The sequence below is a fragment of the Rutidosis leptorrhynchoides genome, chromosome 8, assembly GCF_046630445.1.
Source record: "Rutidosis leptorrhynchoides isolate AG116_Rl617_1_P2 chromosome 8, CSIRO_AGI_Rlap_v1, whole genome shotgun sequence".
In the NCBI taxonomy this organism is placed as follows: domain Eukaryota; kingdom Viridiplantae; phylum Streptophyta; class Magnoliopsida; order Asterales; family Asteraceae; genus Rutidosis; species Rutidosis leptorrhynchoides.
Genome location: NC_092340.1, coordinates 360,966,455 through 360,988,293, shown reverse-complemented (window position 1 = coordinate 360,988,293; position 21,839 = coordinate 360,966,455). Strand labels below are relative to the sequence as shown.

At 34.0% G+C, this 21,839-nt stretch overlaps 1 protein-coding gene across 1 annotated transcript; it reads left to right on the top strand.

Moving 5' to 3' along the window:
- Window positions 1–16,753: 16,753 nt before the first annotated feature.
- On the top strand, window positions 16,754–21,839 carry LOC139861628 (uncharacterized). Its single transcript, XM_071850078.1, has 12 exons — window positions 16,754–16,860; window positions 16,953–17,021; window positions 17,294–17,641; window positions 18,237–18,451; window positions 18,579–18,908; window positions 19,161–19,371; window positions 19,773–19,865; window positions 19,976–20,067; window positions 20,505–20,622; window positions 20,762–20,847; window positions 20,962–21,013; window positions 21,134–21,839. Exons 2-12 carry the CDS (start codon window positions 17,013–17,015, stop codon window positions 21,641–21,643), a joined length of 2,064 nt encoding a protein of 687 aa, XP_071706179.1. The 5' UTR covers window positions 16,754–16,860; window positions 16,953–17,012; the 3' UTR covers window positions 21,644–21,839.

Below are 21,839 nucleotides of genomic sequence, written 5' to 3'. Positions count from 1 at the left end.
TTCAAGGTCGTCAGGATGCCGAAAAAAGACATTCTACTCATTTTTAATGCTCTCTTTGAACGTTTTCAATTTATATCGTATTATTAGTTTTTTGTATGCGTGACTTAGCATAGTATATATAGTTTTAAGGGCTATTATTTCACTCGCAATGTAATTATGTATAGCGCATATAATTTTGAATATAATGTCACTTCATTAACCACGATTTTTAAATCATTAATATGCGCTGCCAGATGGAGTACCATTTGGCAGCGCATAACCTTCAGTTTCAAATTAAGCTGAAATTCTCAAGATTACCCTAAAAAGGCCGAACGAGCAAGACTCTCTGAACGTGCTTGCCATTCGAGGTTGTGTAGATTCTGAAAAAAACATCTTTCCTCGCAAATTCACACCACGCACCAAACACCACTGACGGTTCGTGGTGCTTAGTGTTTTGTGTCTTTGGTCAAAATGTTAGATCTATCGTATCTTTTAACTCATAGCTATGATTAAGTCACCTTTTTTTAAATCGTGTATTTTTTCTGGATCTAACCGTTGGCAAACTGCCGTAGGTGGTTTGTCCCAAATATTTTTCGAAACGAGACCTCGGAAGCATTCAATTTTGTCTTTTTTCGATTTTGACCGTTTTGAATTTCTTTCATATCAATCCTTTTGTGTATGCATGACTTAGCATGGTACATATTGTTTTAAGGCCTATTATTTCACTTATAATGTAATTATATATACCACATATAATTTCAAATCTAATGTCACTTCATTAAACACGCTTTTAAAATCACAAATATGCGCCGCCAAATGGAGTAACATTTGTCGGCGCATAACGTTTGGTTTCAGATTGTGCTGAAATTCTCGAGATCGCCCTAAAACGACCCTAACATCAAGACTCCTCGATAGTGTCTTGATATTCGAGGTCGTCAGGATGCCGAAAAAAAACATTTTACTCATTTTTAATGTTCTCCTTGAACGTTTTCAATTTATATCGTATTATTAGTTTTATGTATGCATGACCTAGCATGGTATATATAGTTTTAAGGCCTATTATTTCACTCGCAATGTAATTATGTATAACGCATATAATTTTGAATCTAATTTCACTTCATTAAACTCGCTTTTTTAAATCATTAATATGTGCCGCCAGATGGAGTACCATTTGGCGGCGCATAACCTTCAGTTTCAGATTGTGCTGAAATTCTCAAGATCACCCTAAAAGGGCCGAACGAGCAAGACTCTCTGAACGTGCTTGCCATTCGAGGTCGTCTAGATTCCGAAAAAGACATATTTCCTCGCAAATTCGCACCACGCACCAAACACCACCGATGGTTCGTGGTGCTTGTTGTTTTGTGTCTTTAGACAAAATGTTAGATCTATCATATCTTTTGACTCGTAGCTACGATTTAGTCACTGTTTTTTTAAATCGTGTATTTTTTAGGGATATATCTGTTGCAAACTACCGTAAGCGGTTTGTCCCAAATATTTTTCAAAACGAGACATCGAAAGCCTTCAATTTTGCCTTTTTGATTTTGACTGTTTTGAATTTCTTTCATATTAATCCTTTTGTGTATGCATGACTTAGCATGGTACATATTGTTTTAAGTCGTATTATTTCATTTACAATGTAATTATGTATAACACATATAATTTTGAATCTAATGTCACTTCATTAAACACGTTTTTTAAATCACTAATATGCCCTGCCAAATGGAGTAACATTTGGCGGCGCATAACCTTTGGTTTCAGATTGTGCTGAAATTCTCGAGATCACCCTAAAACGACCCTTACATCAAGACTCCTTGATAGTGTCTTAACATTCGAGGTCGTCAGGATGCCGAAAAAAGACATTCTACTCATTTTTAATGCTCTCTTTGAACGTTTTCAATTTATATCGTATTATTAGTTTTTTGTATGCGTGACTTAGCATAGTAAATATAGTTTTAAGGCCTATTATTTCACTCGCAATGTAATTATGTATAACGCATATAATTTTGAATCTAATGTTACTTCATTAACCACGCTTTTTTAAAATCATTAATATGCGCCGCCAGATGGAGTACCATTTGGCGGCGCATAACCTTCAGTTTCAAATTGTGCTAAAATTCTCAAGATCACCCTAAAAGGCTGAACGAGCAAGACTCTCTGAAAGTGCTTGCCATTTAAGGTCGTCTAGATTCCAAAAAAGACATTTTTCCTCGCATATTCGCACCACGCACCAAACACCACCGACGGTTCGTGGTGCTTGGTATTTTGTGTCTTTGGCAAAAATGTTTGATCTATCGTATCTTTTAACTCGTAGCTCTGATTTAGTCACCTTTTTTTATAATCGTGTATTTTTTTCGAAATCTATCCGTTGGCAAACTGCCGTAGGCAGTTTGTCCCAAATATTTTTTGAAACGAGACCTCGAAACCCTTAAATTTTGCCTTTTTCGATTTTGACCTTATTGAATTTCTTTCATATTAATCCTTTTGTGTATGCATGACTTAGCATGGTACATATTGTTTTAAGGCTTATTATTTCACTTATAATGTAATTATGTATACCACATATAAATTTGAATCTAATGTCACTTCATTAAACACGCTTTTAAAATCACAAATATGAGCCGCCAAATGGAGTAACATTTTGAAATGTCCCGTTCATATTGATTATAAACGTTCCATATTAATTGATTTCGTCGCGAGGTTTTGACCTCTATATGAGACATTTTTCAAAGACTGCATTCATTTTTAAAACAACCATAACCTTTATTTTATCTATAAAGGTTTAAAAAGCATTACGTAGAATATCAAATAATGATAATCTAAAATATACCGTTTACACACGACCATTACATAATATATTACATCAAAAATAAGTTTCTTGAATGCAGTTTTTACATAATATCGTACAAGCATGGACTCTAAATCTTATCCTTATTGTAGTATGCAACAGCGGAAGCTCTTAAAAATTACCTGAGAATAAACATGCTTAAAATGTCAACAAAAATGTTGGTGAGTTATAGGTTTAACCTATATATTATCAAATCATAATAATAGACCACAAGATTTCTTATTTCAATATACATCCCATACATAGAGATAAAAATCATTCATATGGTGAACACCTGGTAACCGACATTAACAAGATGCATATAAGAATATCCCCTATCATTCCGGGAAATCCTTCAGACATGATAAAAACGAATTCGAAGTACTAAAGTAACCGGTACTTTGGATGGGGTTCGTTAGGCCCAATAGATCTATCTTTAGGATTCGCTTCAATTAGTAGATCGATTTACTAATTCTTAGGATACCAAGCAAAAGGGGCATATTCGGCTTCGATCATTCACCCATATAATGTAGTTTCATTTACTTATGTCTATTTCGTAAAACATTTATAAAATTGCATGTATTCTCATCCCAAAATATTAGATTTTAAAAGTGGGACTATAACTCACTTTCATAGATTTTTACTTCGTCGGGAAGTAAGACTTGGCCACTGGTCGATTCACGAACATATAACAAATATTTACATATATATCAAAGTATGTTCAAAATATATTTATAACATTTTTAATATGTTTTACTGTTTTAAGTTTATTAAGTCAGCTGTCCTCGTTAGTAACCTACAACTAGTTGTCCACAGTTAGATGTACAGAAATAAATCGATTTATATTATCTTGAATCAATCCACGACCCAGTGTATACACGTCTCAGGCTAGATGACAACTCAAAGTATATATATTTTTGGAATCAACCTCAACCCTGTATAGCTAACTCCAACATTAGTGCATATAGAGTGCCTATGGTTGTTCCAAATAATATATATACATGGGTCGATATGATATGTCAAAACATTTGCATACGTGTCTATGGTATCCCAAGATTACATAATATATTAGAATACATGTATAATATAATATAAGTTAGCTAGGATATGATTAATATAGATTTGTTACAATATTTCCCGTAGCTACAACAATCAAAAAGTATCCAATCTTGTTTTACCCATAACTTCTTCCTTTTAAATCCGTTTTGAGTGAATCAAATTGCTATGATTTCATATTGAACTCTATTTTATGAATCTAAACAGAAAAAGTATAGGTTTATAGTCAGAAATATAAGTTACAAGTCGTTTTTGTAAAGGTAGTCATTTCAGTCGAAAAAACGACGTCTAGATGACCATTTTAGAAAACATACTTCCACTTTGAGTTTAACCATGATTTTTGGATATAAAAATAATTTTCCAGAAGAAAAACTTTTAAATCAAAGTTTAACATAGTTTTTAATTAACTAACCCAAAACAGCCCGCGGTGTTACTACGACGGCGTATATCCGATTTTACGGTGTTTTTCGTGTTTCCAGGTTTTAAATCATTAAGTTAGCATATCATAAAGATATAGAACATGTGTTTAGTTGATTTTAAAAGTCAAGTTAGAAGGATTAACTTTTGTTTGCGAACAAGTTTAGAATTAACTAAACTATGTTCTAGTGATTTCAAGTTTAAACCTTCGAATAAGGTAGTTTTATATATATGAATCGAATGATGTTATGAACATCATTACTACCTCAGGTTTTGTGGATAAACCTACTGGAAATGAGAAAAATAGATCTAGCTTCAAAGGATCCTTGGATGGCTTGAAAGTTCTTGAAGCAAAATCATGACACGAAAACAAGTTCAAGTAAGATTTTCACTCGAAATAAGATTGTTATAGTTATAGAAATTGAATCAAAGTTTTAAAATGAGTATTACATTGTATTAGAAAGATATCTTACTGTAAATAAGAAAGATTTCTTGAGGTTGGATGATCACTTTACAAGATTGGAAGTAAGCTAGCAAACTTGGAAGTATTCTTGATTTTATGAAACTAGAAATTATAGAATTTATGAAGAACACTTAGAACTTGAAGATAGAACTTGAGAGAGATCAATTATATGAAGAAAAATGAAGAATGAAAGTGTTTGTAGTTGTTTTTGGTCGTTGGTATATGGATTAGATATAAAGGATGTGTAATTTTTTTACATGTAAATAAGTCATGAATGATTACTCATATTTTTGTAATTTTATGAGATATTTCATGCTAGTTGCCAAATGATGGTTCCCACATGTGTTAGGTGACTCACATGGGCTACTAAGAGCTGATCATTGGAGTGTATATACCAATAGTACATACATCTAAAAGCTGTGTATTGTACGAGTACGAATACGGGTGCATACGAGTAGAATTGTTGATGAAACTGAACGAGGATGTAATTGTAAGCATTTTTGTTAAGTAGAAGTATTTTGATAAGTGTATTGAAGTCATTCAAAAGTGTATGAATACATATTAAAACACTACATGTAAATACATTTTAACTGAGTCGTTAAGTCATCGTTAGTCGTTACATGTATATGTTGTTTTGAAACCTTTAGGTTAACGGTCTTGTTAAATGTTATTAACCCATTGTTTATTATATCTAAAGAGATGTTAAATTGTTACATTATCATGATATTATGATATATAATATATCTTACTATGATATATATACAGTTAAATGTCGTTACAACGATAATCGTTACATATATGTCTCGTTTCGAAATCATTAAGTTAGTAGTCTTATTTTTACATATGTAGTTCATTGTTAATACACTTAATGATATATTTACTTATCATTTAACATAATTAACCAAGTGTATCAATATCTTAATATGATTCATATGTACTTAGTAAGACGTTGTTATAACGATAATCGTTATATATATCGTTTTCGAGTTTCTTAATTTAATAGTCTCATTTTTATGTATATAACTCATTGTTAAAATACCTAATGAGATACTTACTTATCATAAAATCATGTTAACTATATATATAACCATATATATGTCATCATATAGTTTTTACAAGTTTTAACGTTCGTGAATCACCGGTCAACTTGGGTGGTCAAATGTCTATATGAAACCTATTTCAATTAATCAAGTCTTAGCAAGTTTGATTGCTTAACATGTTGGAAACACTTAATCATGTAAATAAAAATTTCATTTAATATATATAAACATGGAAAAGCTCGAGTCACTACAGTACCTACCCGTTAAATAAATTTGTGTTGTCGTATCTTCTGGAAATAAGTGCGGGTATTTCTTCTTCATCTGATCTTCTCATTCCCAGGTGAAATGGGATCCTCTATGAGCATTCCATCAAACCTTAACAATTGGTATCTTGTTTTGCTTAAGTCTTTTAACCTCACGATCCATTATTTCGACGGGTTCTTTGATGAATTAAAGTTTTTCGTTGAATTGGATTTCATCTAACGGAATAGTGAGATCTTCTTTAGCAAAACATTTCTTCAAATTCGAGACGTGGAAAGTGTTATGTACAGCCGCGAGTTGTGGAGGTAACTCAAGTCGGTAAGCTACTGGTCCGACACGATCAATAATCTTGAATGGTCTAATATACCTTGAATTTAATTTCCCTCGTTTACCAAATCGAACAACGCCTTTCCAAGGTGCAACTTTAAGCATGACCATCTCTCCAATTTCAAATTCTATATCTTTTCTTTTAATGTCAATGTAGCTCTTTTGTCGACTTTGGGCGGTTTTCAATCGTTGTTGAATTTGGATGATCTTCTCGGTAGTTTCTTGTATTATCTCCGGACCCGTAATCTGTCTATCCCCCACTTCACTCCAACAAATCGAAGACCTGCACTTTCTACCATAAAGTGCTTCAAACGGCACCATCTCAATGCTTGAATGGTAGCTGTTGTTGTAGGAAAATTCTGCTAACGGTAGATATCGATCCCAACTGTTTCCGAAATCAATAACACATGCTCGTAGCATGTCTTCAAGCATTTGTATCGTCCTTTCGCTCTGCCCATTAGTTTGTGGATGATAGACAGTACTCATGTCTAGACGAGTTCCTAATGCTTGTTGTAATGTCTGCCAGAATCTTGAAATAAATAGGTCATCCCTATCAGAGATAATAGAGATTGATATTTCATGTCTGGAGACGACTTCCTTCAAATACAGTCGTGCTAACTTCTCCATCTTGTCATCTTCTCTTATTGGCAGGAAGTGTGCTGATTTGGTGAGACGATCAACTATTACCCAAATAGTATCAAAACCACTTGCAGTCCTTGGCAATTTAGTGATGAAATCCATGGTAATGTTTTCCCATTTTCATTCCGAGATTTCGGGTTGTTGAAGTAGACCTGATGGTTTCTGATGCTCAGCTTTGACCTTAAAACACGTCAAACATTCACCTACATATTTAGCAACATCGGCTTTCATACCCGGCCACCAAAAATGTTTCTTGAGATCCTTGTACATCTTCCCCGTTCCAGGATGTATTGAGTATCTGGTTTTATGAGCTTCTCTAAGTACCATTTCTCTCACATCTCCAAATTTTGGTACCCAAATTCTTTCAGCCCTATTCCGGGTTCCGTCTTCCCAAATATTAAGATGCTTCTCCGATCCTTTGGGTATTTCATCCTTTAAATTTCCCTCTTTTAAAACTCCTTGTTGCGCCTCCTTTATTTGAGTAGTAAGGTTATTGTGAATCATTATATTCATAGATTTTACTCGAATGGGTTCTCTGTCTTTTCTGCTCAAGGTGTCGGCTACCACATTTGCCTTCCTCGGGTGGTAACGAATCTCAAAGTCGTAATCATTCAACAATTCAATCCACCTACGCTGCCTCATGTTTAGTTGTTTCTGATTAAATATGTGTTGAAGACTTTTGTGGTCGGTATATATAATACTTTTGACCCCATATAAGTAGTGCCTCCAAGTCTTTAATGCAAAAACAACCGCGCCTAATTCCAAATCATGCGTCGTATAATTTTGCTCGTGAATCTTCAATTATCTAGACGCATAAGCAATTACCTTCGTTCGTTGCATTAATACACAACCGAGACCTTGCTTTGAGGCGTCACAATATATCACAAAATCGTCATTCCCTTCAGGTAATGACAATATAGGTGTTGTAGTTAACTTTTTCTTTAATAATTGAAACGCCTTTTCTTGTTCATCCTTCCATTCAAATTTCCTCCCTTTATGCGTTAATGCAGTCAAGGGTTTTGCTATTCTGGAAAAATCTTGGATGAACCTTCTATAGTAACCAGCTAGTCCTAAAAATTGGCGTATATGCTTTGGAGTTTTCGGGGTTTCCCACTTTTCAACGGTTTCAATCTTTGCTGGATCCACCTGAATACCTTCTTTGTTCACTATGTGACTGAGGAATTGAACTTCTTCCAACCAAAATGCACACTTTGAAAACTTAGTGTACAGTTTTTTTTCCTTAACAACTCTAGCACTTTTCTCAAGTGTTCTTCATGCTCTTGGTCATTCTTTGAGTAAATAAGTATGTCATCGATGAAAACAATGACAAACTTGTCAAGGTATGGTCCACACACTCGGTTCATGAGGTCCATGAACACAGCTGGTGCGTTAGTCAACCCAAACGGTATAACCATAAACTCGTAATGACCGTAACGCGTCCTAAAAGCTGTCTTTGGAATATCATCCTCCTTCACCCGCATTTGATGATACCCAGAACGTAAATCAATCTTCGAATAAACCGATGAGCCTTGTAGTTGATCAAATAAGTCGTCGATTCTCGGTAGTGGGTAGTGGTTTTTGATGGTAAGTTTGTTCAACTCTCGATAGTCGATACACAACCTAAATGTACCATCCTTCTTCTTGACAAACAAAACAGGAGCTCCCCACGGTGATGTGCTTGGTCAAATGAAACCACGCTCTAAAAGTTCTTGTAATTGGCTCTGAAGTTCCTTCATTTCGCTAGGTGGGAGTCTGTATGGAGCACAAGCTATTGGTGCAGCTCCCGGTACAAGGTCTATTTGAAATTCAACGGATCGGTGTGGAGGTAGTCCCGGTAATTCTTTCGGAAATACATCGGGAAATTCTTTTGCGACGGGAACATCATTGATGTTCTTTTCTTCGAAATTGACTTTCTCAACGTGTGCTAGCACAGCATAGCAACCTTTTCTTATTAGTTTTTGTGCCTTCAGGTTACTAATAAGATTTAACTTCGCGTTGCTCTTTCTCCGTACACCATTAAGGGTTTTCCTTTTTCTCGTATAATGCGAATTGCATTTTTGTAACAAACGATCTCTGCTTTCACTTCTTTCAACCAGTCCATACCGATTATCACATCAAAACTCCCTAACTCTACTGGTATCAAGTCAATCTTAAATGTTTTGCTAACCAGTTTAATTTCTCGATTCAGGCATATATTATCTGCTGAAATTAATTTACCATTTGCTAATTCGAGTAAAAATTTACTATCCAAAGGCGTCAATGGGTAACTTAATTTAGCACAAAATTCTCTACTCATGTAGCTTCTATCCGCACCCGAATCAAATAAAACATAAGCAGATTTATCGTCAATAAGAAACGTACCCGTAACAAGCTCCAGGTCTTCCTGTGCTTCTGCCGCATTAATATTGAAAACTCTTCCATGACCCTGCCCATTAGTATTCCCCTAATTTGGGCAATTTCTAATAATGTGGCCTGGTTTTCCATATTTATAACAAACAGCGTTGGTATTACTTGCTCAGACACTATTCGTTTCGGCATTACTTGTTCCGACATTATTTGTTCCTTTAGTTCTATTAAACTTTGGTCCGTAGACCTCACACTTTATCGCGCTATGACCATTTCTTTTACACCTGTTGCAAAATGTCGTGCAAAACCCCTGATGATTTTCTTCGCACCTATGACATGGCTATTTTTGGTTTTTGTTGCCGTTGTTGTTATTGAGGTTGTTGTTGGGATTGTTATTGTTGTTGAAACAGTTGTTGTAGTTGTTGTTGTTGTTGGGATGTTTGTTGTAGTTATTGTTAGGATTGCGGTTATTGTTGCGATTGTTGTTGCGGTTGTTGGGATAGTTGTTGCGATTGTGGTTGTAATTGTTGTTGTTGTTGTTGTTGTAGTGGTGACTCTTGTCACCGTTTTCCTCCCACTTCCTCTTGAGTTGTTTCGTGTTGGCTTCTTCGGCCGCCTGCTCTTTAATTCTTCCCTCAATCTGATTTTTGAGTTTATGAGCCATTCGACTTGCCTTCTGTATAGATGCGGGCTCGTGTGAACTCACATCTTCTTGAATCCTTACTGGTAACCCTTTTACAAACGCGTAGATCTTCTCTTCTTCATCTTCGAATGCTCCCGGACACAATAGGCACAACTCTGTGAATCGTCGTTCATATGTGGTAACGTCAAACCCTTGTGTTCGTAACTCTCTAAGTTCTGCCTTGAGTTTATTGACTTCGTTTCTAGGACGGTACTGCTCGTTCATCAATTGCTTGAATGCCGACCACGGTAGTGCGTAAGCAGCATTTTGTCCTACCTGTTCAAGATAGGTGTTCCACCACGTTAACGCAGTACCTGTGAAGGTATGCGTAGCGTACTTAACTTGTCCTCTTCAGTACACTTACTTATGGCAAACACCGATTCGAATTTCTCGGTCCACCGTTTCAATCCAATTGGTCCTTCGATTCCATCAAATTCCAAAGGTTTGCAGGCAGTGAATTCTTTGTAAGAGCATCCTACACGATTTCTTGCGCCGTTAGCTGCATTGCTAGATTCAGAGTTATTGTTGGTATGTAGCGCAGCCTGTACTGTGGCTATGTTTGCAGCAAGAAAGGTACGAAATTCCTCTTCGCTCATATTCATGATGTGTCGAGTAGTCGGTGCCATTTCCTTCAAAATAGCCAACTGAATCGAGTTAATCATACAGAATATTAAGAGTAGTCAATAGTATTTCGTAGCATAATATGAACTCATTTATAAAAGCTTTTTCTTCATATTAGCGTTTTATAAGTTTAAATTCGGGTACTACCTACCCGTTAAGTTCATACTTAGTAGCTAATATACAATTCAACTACTACAATTCCATATGAAAAACTGATTATAATAATATATCACATATAAATATTCTTCAAACTTACAACATCGCTATATTACATATAACATGAAATATAGTACACTTTGATACAGGACATTTTTGAAGATAAATCTAGTTAATACGCAAGTTGTTCAGTAAAGGAAATAAAGACACGTAATTCATAAGTCCATAAACAAGTCATGCATTCTGGTTTTACTAAGACGACTTCCCATCCTTGGTTTTGTGGAAAGTAACCGTTATGACCATTGGCTAGGCAGCATGTTGTAATGTCGTCAAAAGGACGAGGGTTTCGTAATGCCCAACAGCCCCGTAACAATTTAAAAACCTTGTTTCTCAATCCAACTACTGAATCCGTCACTTGTGGGAAGGTTTTATTTAAAAGTTGCAATCCGATGTTCTTTTTCTCACTTTGGTAAGAAGCGAACGTCACTAACCCGTAAGCATAACATGCTTCTTTATGTTGCATGTTAGAAGCTATTTCTAATTCACGAAATCCTATGTTGGGATATGTTGAGTCAAAATAGGTTCTTAACCCGTAGCGTAAAATTGCATTTGGGTTCCCCGCATTTAATGCTTTAAAGAAAACACGGCGTAACTTACGGTCTCCCCAATGTGATATACCCCACCTATCAAAGGAAAGCCTTTTATAAACTAAGGCATTTCTGGAAAGTCTTTCAAATATTTGGCAAGTTAATTTCGCCATAACTAAATGTGCTGATGAATTTTGACCGACTCTAGACAAGATTTCCTCAATCATATCCTCTGGTAGGTCTTCTAAAATATTCGGTTGTCTACCCTTAACTTCCATTTTGTTTTTATACTATAAAATAGACAAGGATTAGATTCGTAAAAGATAATTATCAAACAATACAAACAATTTTTACATAGAACATAAAAGTACAAGCACACTACAATACATATAATACACAACATGATTACAACCCTCTAATCTGAATCACTGGTTTCTTCTTCTTCGGACTTGGTTTGTTTTCCAAATTTTCTAGGAATATATGGTGTTCCTCTAATACGAGCCGTCGTTTTACATAATGGTTTAGAAAAACCTGGTGGTTTAGAGGTTTCCGGGTCATTGTTACATTTTAGGAAATACGGATGTTGTCGATACATATAAAGTTCATCGGGGTTGGAATCGGGTTTCTCTATTTTTATACCTTTTCCCTTATTATTTTCTTTCGCTTTATTAAATTGGGTCGAGGTAATTTCTATAACATCATCGGAATCCTCATCGGGATCCGATTCATCGGAAAATTGGTAATCTTCCCAATATTTTGCTTCCTCGGCGAAAACACCATTGACCATTATTAACTTTGGTCTATTGGTTGAGAATTTTCTTTTATTTAATCGATTTACTATAGGTATCAATATTTCTTCCTCCGGAACCTCTTCTTCTTCTGGTTCCTCCTCTTCTGATTCATCCTCTTCTGGTTCCTCTTCTTCCGGTTCCTCTTCTTCCGGTTCCTCCTCTTCCGGTTCCTCTTCGGGAATTTGTGAATCTTCCCAAAATATATTCGACTCTTCATTATTATTAGGTGAATCAATGGGATTTGTACTAGAGGTAGACATCTATCACACAATATCAAACACGTTAAGAGATTAATATATCACATAATATTTACATGTTAATAATATATAGTTTCTAACAAAAGTGTTAAGCAATCGTTTTTAAAGAAAACACGGTCGAAGTCCAGACTCACTAATGTATCCTAACAAATTCGATAAGACACACTAATGCAAATTTCTGGTTCTTTAAGACCAACGCTCGGATACCAACTGAAATGTCCCGTTCATATTGATTATAAACGTTCCATATTAATTGATTTCGTCGCGAGGTTTTGACCTCTATATGAGACGTTTTTCAAAGACTGCATTCATTTTTAAAACAACCATAACCTTTATTTTATCTATAAAGGTTTAAAAAGCATTACGTAGATTATCAAATAATGATAATCTAAAATATACCGTTTACACACGACCATTACATAATGGTTTACAATAAGAATATATTACATCAAAAATAAGTTTCTTGAATGCAGTTTTAACATAATATCATACAAGCATGGACTCCAAATCTTGTCCTTATTTTAGTATGCAACAGCGGAAGCTCTTAATAATTACCTGAGAATAAACATGCTTAAAACGTCAACAAAAATGTTGGTGAGTTATAGGTTTAACCTATATATTATTAAATCATAATAATAGACCACAAGATTTCTTATTTCAATATACATCCCATACATAGAGATAAAAATCATTCATATGGTGAACACCTAGTAACTGACATTAACAAGATGCATATAAGAATATCCCCTATCATTCCGGGAAATCCTTCGGACATGATAAAAACGAATTCGAAGTACTAAAGCATCCGGTACTTTGGATGGAGTTCGTTAGGCCCAATAGATCCATCTTTAGGATTCGCGTCAATTAGTAGATCGGTTTACTAATTCTTAGGCTACCAAGCAAAAGGGGCATATTCGGCTTCGATCATTCACCCATGTAATGTAGTTTCATTTACTTGTATCTATTTCGTAAAACATTTATAAAACTGCATGTATTCTCATCCCAAAATATTAGATTTGAAAAGTGGGACTATAACTCACTTTCACAGATTTTTACTTCGTCGGGAAGTAAGACTTGGCCACTGGTCGATTCATGAACCTATAACAAATATGTACATATATATCAAAGTATGTTCAAAATATATTTACAACATTTTTAATACGTTTTACTGTTTTAAGTTTATTAAGTCAGCTGTCCTCGTTAGTAACCTACAACTAGTTGTCCACAGTTAGATGTACAGAAATAAATCAATATATATTATCTTGAATCAATCCACGACCCAGTGTATACACGTCTCAGGCTAGATCACAACTTAAAGTATATATATTTTTGGAATCAACTTCAACCCTATATAGCTAACTCCAACATTACTGCATATAGAGTGTCTATGGTTGTTCCAAATAATATATATACATGGGTCGATATGATATGTCAAAACATTTGCATACGTGTCTATGGTATCCCAAGATTACATAATATATTAGAATACATGTATAATACAATATAAGTTAGCTAGGATATGATTAATATAGATTTGTTACAATATTTCCCGTAGCTACAACAATCAAAAAGTATCCAATCTTGTTTTACCCATAACTTCTTCGTTTTAAATCCGTTTTGAGTGAATCAAATTGCTATGGTTTCATATTGAACTCTATTTTATGAATCTAAACAGAAAAAGTATAGGTTTATAGACGAAAATATAAGTTACAAGTCATTTTTGTAAAGGTAGTCATTTTAGTCGAAAAACGACGTCTAGATGACCATTTTAGAAAACATACTTCCACTTTGAGTTTAACCATGATTTTTGGATATAGTTTCATGTTCATAAGAAAAATAATTTTCCCAGAAGAAAAACTTTTAAATCAAAGTTTAACATAGTTTTTAATTAACTAACCCAAAACAGCCCGCGGTGTTACTACGACGGCGTATATCCGATTTTACGGTGTTTTTCGTGTTTTCAGGTTTTAAATCATTAAGTTAGCATATCATAAAGATATAGAACATGTGTTTATTTGATTTTAAAAGTCAAGTTAGAAGGATTAACTTTTGTTTGCGAACAAGTTTAGAATTAACTAAACTATGTTTTAGTGATTTCAAGTTTAAACCTTCGAATAAGGTAGTTTTATATATATGAATCGAATGATGTTATGAACATCATTACTACCTTAGGTTTTGTGGATAAACCTACTAGAAATGAGAAAAATAGATCTAGCTTTAAAGGATTCTTGGATGGCTTGAAAGTTCTTGAAGCAGAATCATGACACGAAAACAAGTTCAAGTAAGATTTCCACTAGAAATAAGATTGTTATAGTTATAGAAATTGAATCAAAGTTTGAATATGAGTATTACCTTGTATTAGAAAGATATCTTACTGTAAATAAGAAAGATTTCTTGAGGTTGGATGATCACTTTACAAGATTGGAAGTAAGCTAGCAAACTTGGAAGTATTCTTGATTTTATGAAACTAGAACTTATAGAATTTATGAAGAACACTTAGAACTTGAAGATAGAACTTGAGAGAGATCAATTAGATGAAGAAAAATGAAGAATGAAAGTGTTTGTAGGTGTTTTTGGTCGTTGGTATATGGATTAGATATAAAGGATGTGTAATTTTGTTTACATGTAAATAAGTCATGAATGATTACTCATATTTTTGTAATTTTATGAGATATTTCATGCTAGTTGCCAAATGATGGTTCCCACATGTGTTAGGTGACTCACATGGGCTGCTAAGAGCTGATCATTGGAGTGTATATACCAATAGTACATACATCTAAAAGCTGTGTATTGTACGAGTACGAATACGGGTGCATACGAGTAGAATTGTTGATGAAACTGAACGAGGATGTAATTGTAAGCATTTTTGTTAAGTAGAAGTATTTTGATAAGTGTCTTGAAGTCATTCAAAAGTGTATAAATACATATTAAAACACTACATGTAAATACATTTTAACTGAGTCGTTAAGTCATCGTTAGTCGTTACATGTATATGTTGTTTTGAAACCTTTAGGTTAACGGTCATGTTAAATGTTATTAACCCATTGTTTATTATATCTAAAGAGGTGTTAAATTGTCACATTATCATGATATTATGATATATAATATATCTTACTATGATATATATACAGTTAAATGTCGTTACAACGATAATCGTTACATATATGTCTCGTTTCGAAATCATTAAGTTAGTAGTCTTATTTTTACATATGTAGTTCATTGTTAATACACTTAATGATATATTTACTTATCATTTAACATAATTAGCCAAGTGTATCAATATCTTAATATGATTCATATGTACTTAGTAAGACGTTGTTATAACGATAATCGTTATATATATCGTTTTCGAGTTTCTTAATTTAATAGTCTCTTTTTATGTATATAACTCATTGTTAAAATACCTAATGAGATACTTACTTATCATAAAATCATGTTAACTATATATATAACCATATATATGTCATCATATAGTTTTTACAAGTTTTAACGTTCGTGAATCACCGGTCAACTTGGGTGGTCAAATGTCTATATGAAACCTATTTCAATTAATCAAGTCTTAACAAGTTTGATTGCTTAACATGTTGGAAACACTTAATCATATAAATAAAAATGTCTATATTTAATATATATGTTCTAATGTCATTTTATTTTGAATCCAATCATCTAAATAGGTTTTCACTCATATGGCGATTAGGTGGCCTACATTAAATTTCTGTTACTCAAATTATTATGTTCATATTCTTAATAACGGAAGCAGTAAATGTCACAATTAAGTTGTTAATTTTAATAAATTATCGAATTCTTGATTATATAATAGTATGTCATTGTTTTAGGTTGTAAATAACTAAGAAATCAGTAACGCCACAATTTAACTGCCACGACTTTGAATTTTTTCATGATTCTCGGTTTTGGTTTCCATTTTGAATTCGGTTTTTGGTCGGTTTTCAGTTTTGCCCAAAAAAAATTACAAAATCGAATACACCAAACTAAATACACTGAACAAACCGAAAATCGAACCGATGAATAAACTGAAAATTGAACCGATGAACAACCCTAGTCACGTTATTTGACTGATAGATGATGTAAGTTACCGGTGCTCTTAATAATCTTTATATTCAACTGTCCACTGTGCGTGTCGTTCGTTTAATAAACCCTAATCCCCAAATCCCCAAATCCCCCGATGCCCAATCCCGCATTCCACACATATCGTTGATTTCAGTCATCATCTCATTCATTGTCCTGATTTTTAGGGTTGAAACTCTCAATCTTGGTCCATCAAACCCTTCAATGATCAAGAAAACCGTCGCCGTTATTACTTTTTAGTCCCTGCATAAACGTTGACTACCCAGAAACTGTTCTTCATCACGGTTCACGCACACATCTCCCATCATTATGAAACGCGCATCAAATAGTAAGACGTTACTAGCAAACTTTGCACCTAATTACTGTTACTATTTCATTATTATTATTGATTAGTGATTTTTATTGATTTTTTTTTTTCAGAGTGCAGGTGGCATTTTGATTGATAAAGCACTTAACTTTATTTTCTACCTTATAACGATTATGAAGTTGGTACGATTCTTCTCTCTTCTCAATGTATTTGGTTCTGTTTCTTTCAGGTTTATTTATCTGTGTATATCATTAACAAAATACCTGATTAAATATTAAAGAGAGGGAATTTCACATTTTTTATCTGAAATATATTATGTTGAAATTTAAGACTCTTGAAAGCTTCTTAATACGAAAGAACTTACGCTTTGAATTACTTAATATAGATACAGATATAGATATATGTTGATGTCTGAGTGCTTATATCTTGTATGTATGCTTTTGTGTATGTGCAGACAAGTTTGAGCCATAACGGTGGTTACAATTTACCACCATGTCATATACTCAACTTATGCGGCTTTCACATATTGTTTGACTGTCCTCTTGACTTATCTGCTTTAACCATCTTCTCCCCAATATCTAGTACTAGTTTATATGATGATGAACCATGTGTGGGTCAAAGTGAAGAAACCAAGAAGAAGCTGCTTGATCAGAATAATTTAATACCTGCAGAACCTTACTATAAAACCATCGAGGGATTAAGCCTATGGGATGTTTCGCTGATCGATGTTGTACTGATATCGAATCCCATGGGAATGTTGGGCTTGCCTTATCTTACTCGCACACAAGGTTTTTCTGCTAAGGTATCGAACTAATAATCTTTGCTCTGTTTTTGTTGTGTTGTATGCAGGGGCGAAACTATTTGGGGGCAGGGTGGGGCGCCCGCCCCTAGTGGATTTGCAATTTTCAGTGTAAATTTTTTGGGTTTTTTGACTTTGCCCTCGGTGGATTTTTTTTTTTTTTTTTTTGCCCCAAAACCTACATATTTTGCTCCAAACCCTTCAAATTAACCCCAAAATTCTTCAATTTTTGCCCCAAATCCTTCAAATTTTGCCCAAAAATCGTCAAATTTTGTCCAAAAACCTCCATAATTTGCCTAAAAACCTCATTTTTTTTTGCCCCAAAACCTCCATATTTTGCTCAAAAAATTTGCTACAGTTTTTTTTTTTTTTTTTACCCCCGGTGAAAAAAATCCTAGTTCTGCCATTGGTTGTATGTATTTTCAAAATCTCTGTTTGACCTGGTAAATTAAAGATAAAACATAACCCTTGTTGACTCAATTACATGTAAATGGGTCGAAATTTCCACCTATAGTTACATTTTACTAGTATATTCTCATGATCTTTTTCATGTTATGTTAATGTTTTTTTTTTTTTTCTTCTTTTTTTTTTGAACTAGATATATGCAACTGAGGTGACAACAAAGCTTGGTCAGTTTATAATGGAGGACCTTGTTACAATGCATACTGAATTGAAGCAATTTTATGGACCTGAAGAGACTAATTTCTTTCAATTGTTTAATTGGGAAGATCTTGAAACTCTTCCTCTTGCACTGAAAGAGATAATTATCGGCAAAGACGGGACCCACCTTGGTAGCTGGATGCCAATATACAGGTTTTAAGATTTTTTTTTTTAACATACATACGTGCACACATGTATTGTGTATATAAATATATGTTCATTTATATGGTTGTTTTTTGTACTGTATCGGTACTAAGAGATACTTTAAGATTCCTTTCAGTGCAGAGGATGTGAAAAATTGTCTACGAAAAGTTCAGACTCTTAAATATGCAGAAGAAGCATGCTATAATGGGACTTTGATTATAAAGGCTTTGAGCTCTGGTTTAGAAATAGGTTCATGTAATTGGAATATTAAAAGTCCAAAAAGGAATATTTCATATATTTCAAGCTCAATTTTTTCATCCTGCACTGCAATGGATTTTGATTTACATGGTCTCATAGGAAGTGATGTACTTATATATGCTGATTTTGCTTCATTAAGTGGGGCCAGTTGTGTTGACGATGAGAACATGTGTCCTTCTCTCGTTGCAGGTAATTGCTCAACTAAAAGGTATGATTTTTTTTGTTGACCCATTCGAAATATATGGCCTTTTAGTTATTTAAGTGTTGACTCATTTGAAATCTAAAGTCTTTTAGTTATTTAAGTGTTGACCCATTTGAAATAAAGACAATCAATCTGACCCATTTATAAATTGTTTAAAATGGTGACCTCAAAACTGTCATATTGGTTTTGTCCTCCATTTTCTTTATCCCTTTTTGGTTGGAAAACATCTTTATTAAGTCTCGAATCAACTTTTGGCAGTGACAGTGAGTACATACGGGAATTGGATTCTTGTTCTTTACCGAGTTTTGACGAGAGTTCTGAAGAAATGGAGAAACTGAACTTTATATGCTCGTGTTCTTTGAATTCTCTAAACGCTGGTGGGTCCGTTTTAATACCTATTGGAAGGCTCGGAATTATATTGCAGCTTTTGGAGTTATTTGCTATGCATATGGACTCATCTGATGTGAAGGTATTTTGTTTTACTTGTTTATACTAGAGTATGCCAAATGGGCAGTTTGGGTAATTGGTTGAATTTGATTGAGGTCAAAATGGGTCTTAAATGTGCTGTTCCAAACAGAACTGGTTGGTTTGGGTTGCCCCTTAACACTCAACACATTTTAAAAGATTTTGGTGCGTCAAATATGACTTTTTAATCATTTTCCGGTGGTTTTTACCAAATAATACATGTAGGTTTTACATTAAAAAATACATTTTAGGTGACTTTTGACCCATTCAATCATTTTCCATTTCATACTCATTGGTTGCAGATACTACATAACCATAATCAACCAATTTTTGTTTTTAAAATGGTATAAAACTGCCACCTCTAGTTAATAGTAACGTAAAAACTAAGATGTTGTGTTTTTGAAGGTTCCGATATATATAATTTCTAGTGTGGCAGAGGAATTACTAGCATACACCAATATTTTACCAGAATGGCTATGCAAAGATCGACAGGAAAAGGTAAGTTTCGTCTGCTTAAGTTGATTGGTGTTACAAGATTTTTTAAATCTGCATTTTATATTTAATAAATATTAAATTTTAATTATATTCTATTCTATTTGGTCCTGCAGATGTACTCTGGCAAGCCGGTTTTCGATCATGAAGAGCTAATGAAGGAGAAAAAAATCCATGTATTTCCGACAGTTTACTCACATGAATTACTGTAAGTTGTGGACTTATCTGGTGTATTCATGTTATCTACATATGTAATTGTATCTATATATTGACTTATTTCAATCTGAATCTGTTTCGACCTGTTACCCGGGCCTTCCATGTTGTTAACCTCTAAACTTGTATTTATAGATAACACAAAATTACACGAACAGTTCCTGTAGTTTGCTCAAATTTCACGTTCAGTCCCTAAACATTTCTTTTTCTCTCGCAGTCATTGTGGTTTACACGTTTTGCACGTACAGTCCCTAGCACTGATGCCCGTTAAAAAATTCCTTAAGTTGTATCACATGCATTGCACGCTCGTCAATCTTGAGGACTGTACGTGCAATCTGTGCAAACCACAAGGAGTGTCCGCGTAATTTTGTCTATGGACAAATTGGTAAGTTTATACCTTTTTTTGGTCTAACTTTAGTTTTATGCATGCAGAATGATGTGGCAGGAGCCATGCATAGTTTTTTGTCCTCATTGGAGCTTACGGCTTGGACCTTCTGTACATTTACTTCAACGTTGGCATCACGATCCAAACTCACTCTTAGTTCTTGAGGTTCGTTGTTCGATTACTTTTTTTTCTTTCTTTTTTTACTTTAATTGATTTTGATATTTGTGCAAGCTGAGTCATCTTTGTATTAAATATATAGAATGATCTATTTGTATATAGTAACATAAGAAGTATATGTTTTCAGGAAGGAGTTAACTCTGATCTTGCACTCGCTCCTTTCAAGCCTATAACAATGAACATTTTGGAATGTTCGTTTGTTTCTGGTTTAAAGTAAGCTCTACATTAACTTTTCTTGATATTTTTACTGTTATACATCTATGTTCTCTAAAACATACATGTTTAACTTTAGTAGTTTTTTGTAAGTTACAACCTGTTGTTTTGTAGGTTGGAGAAGGTTCCAGAATTGCTTAGGATGCTTAAGCCAAAACTTATATTGGTAGCATTTTTTATGCATTTACTTAGGGTTGATTTTGGTTGTGTTTTTGACGCTTTACCTGACCCACCCATGTTACCACCTCTATGATTGTTTTACTTTCTAACACTTTGTTATCAATAGCTTCCAGATAAGGCAAAACCGTACATTGGTTCCGGGAGTGAATCATCATCATGTTTATATTACATCGAAAGTGAAATGCTTCGTGTCCCAAGTTCAACTAATCTTTCAGAGCTACATATTACAACAGACTTGGTTTCACAGTTGACTTTATCAAAATTAAAAGAGCATGAGTTGACCATATCTAGATTAAAAGGAGAGCTTTTAATGGAACACGGGAAACACTATTTACTTGCTGAAAAACATGCGATGTGTTCAGAAATGAGGCCTTTGGTGCACTGGGGTAAAGTTGATTTAGAAAGTTTGTTATTAGAATTAGAGAAGGTCGGCGTCAAAGGTTCAATCGAAAAAGTCAAACATGCGGATGGATTTGACTCAAATATGTTGTGTGTATTTGAGCCCGATATGGCTTCAATACAAGTGAAAGAAACAAGGACTGTTATTAGTACCAGTGATGAGAAGTTAGCTTCCGTTATTTGCGGTGCAGTCCATAGCCTTTTGGATGGTATTTAGGGATTTTTACATTAGAAAATTACAGTTTTTGTATAAGAGATTAGATATAAATATTTTGATACTAATGTAATTGGAGTTTACGTTTGTATCTGTTTGATCAAATGCTAGGTTTCATCTGTTATAAGTTAAATGAATCACCTATGTTTAGGCGTAATATTTATGCTGGTAAATGGTACAATATGATGACGATAACAAA

Excerpts from the sequence above, each read along its gene's own strand:
- LOC139861628 (XM_071850078.1), top strand. Across the intron at positions 20,848-20,961 it reads TCGTTTGTTTCTGGTTTAAA|GTTGGAGAAGGTTCCAGAAT; the intron begins GTAAGCTCTACA and ends GTTGTTTTGTAG. Across the intron at positions 21,014-21,133 it reads TTAAGCCAAAACTTATATTG|CTTCCAGATAAGGCAAAACC; the intron begins GTAGCATTTTTT and ends TGTTATCAATAG.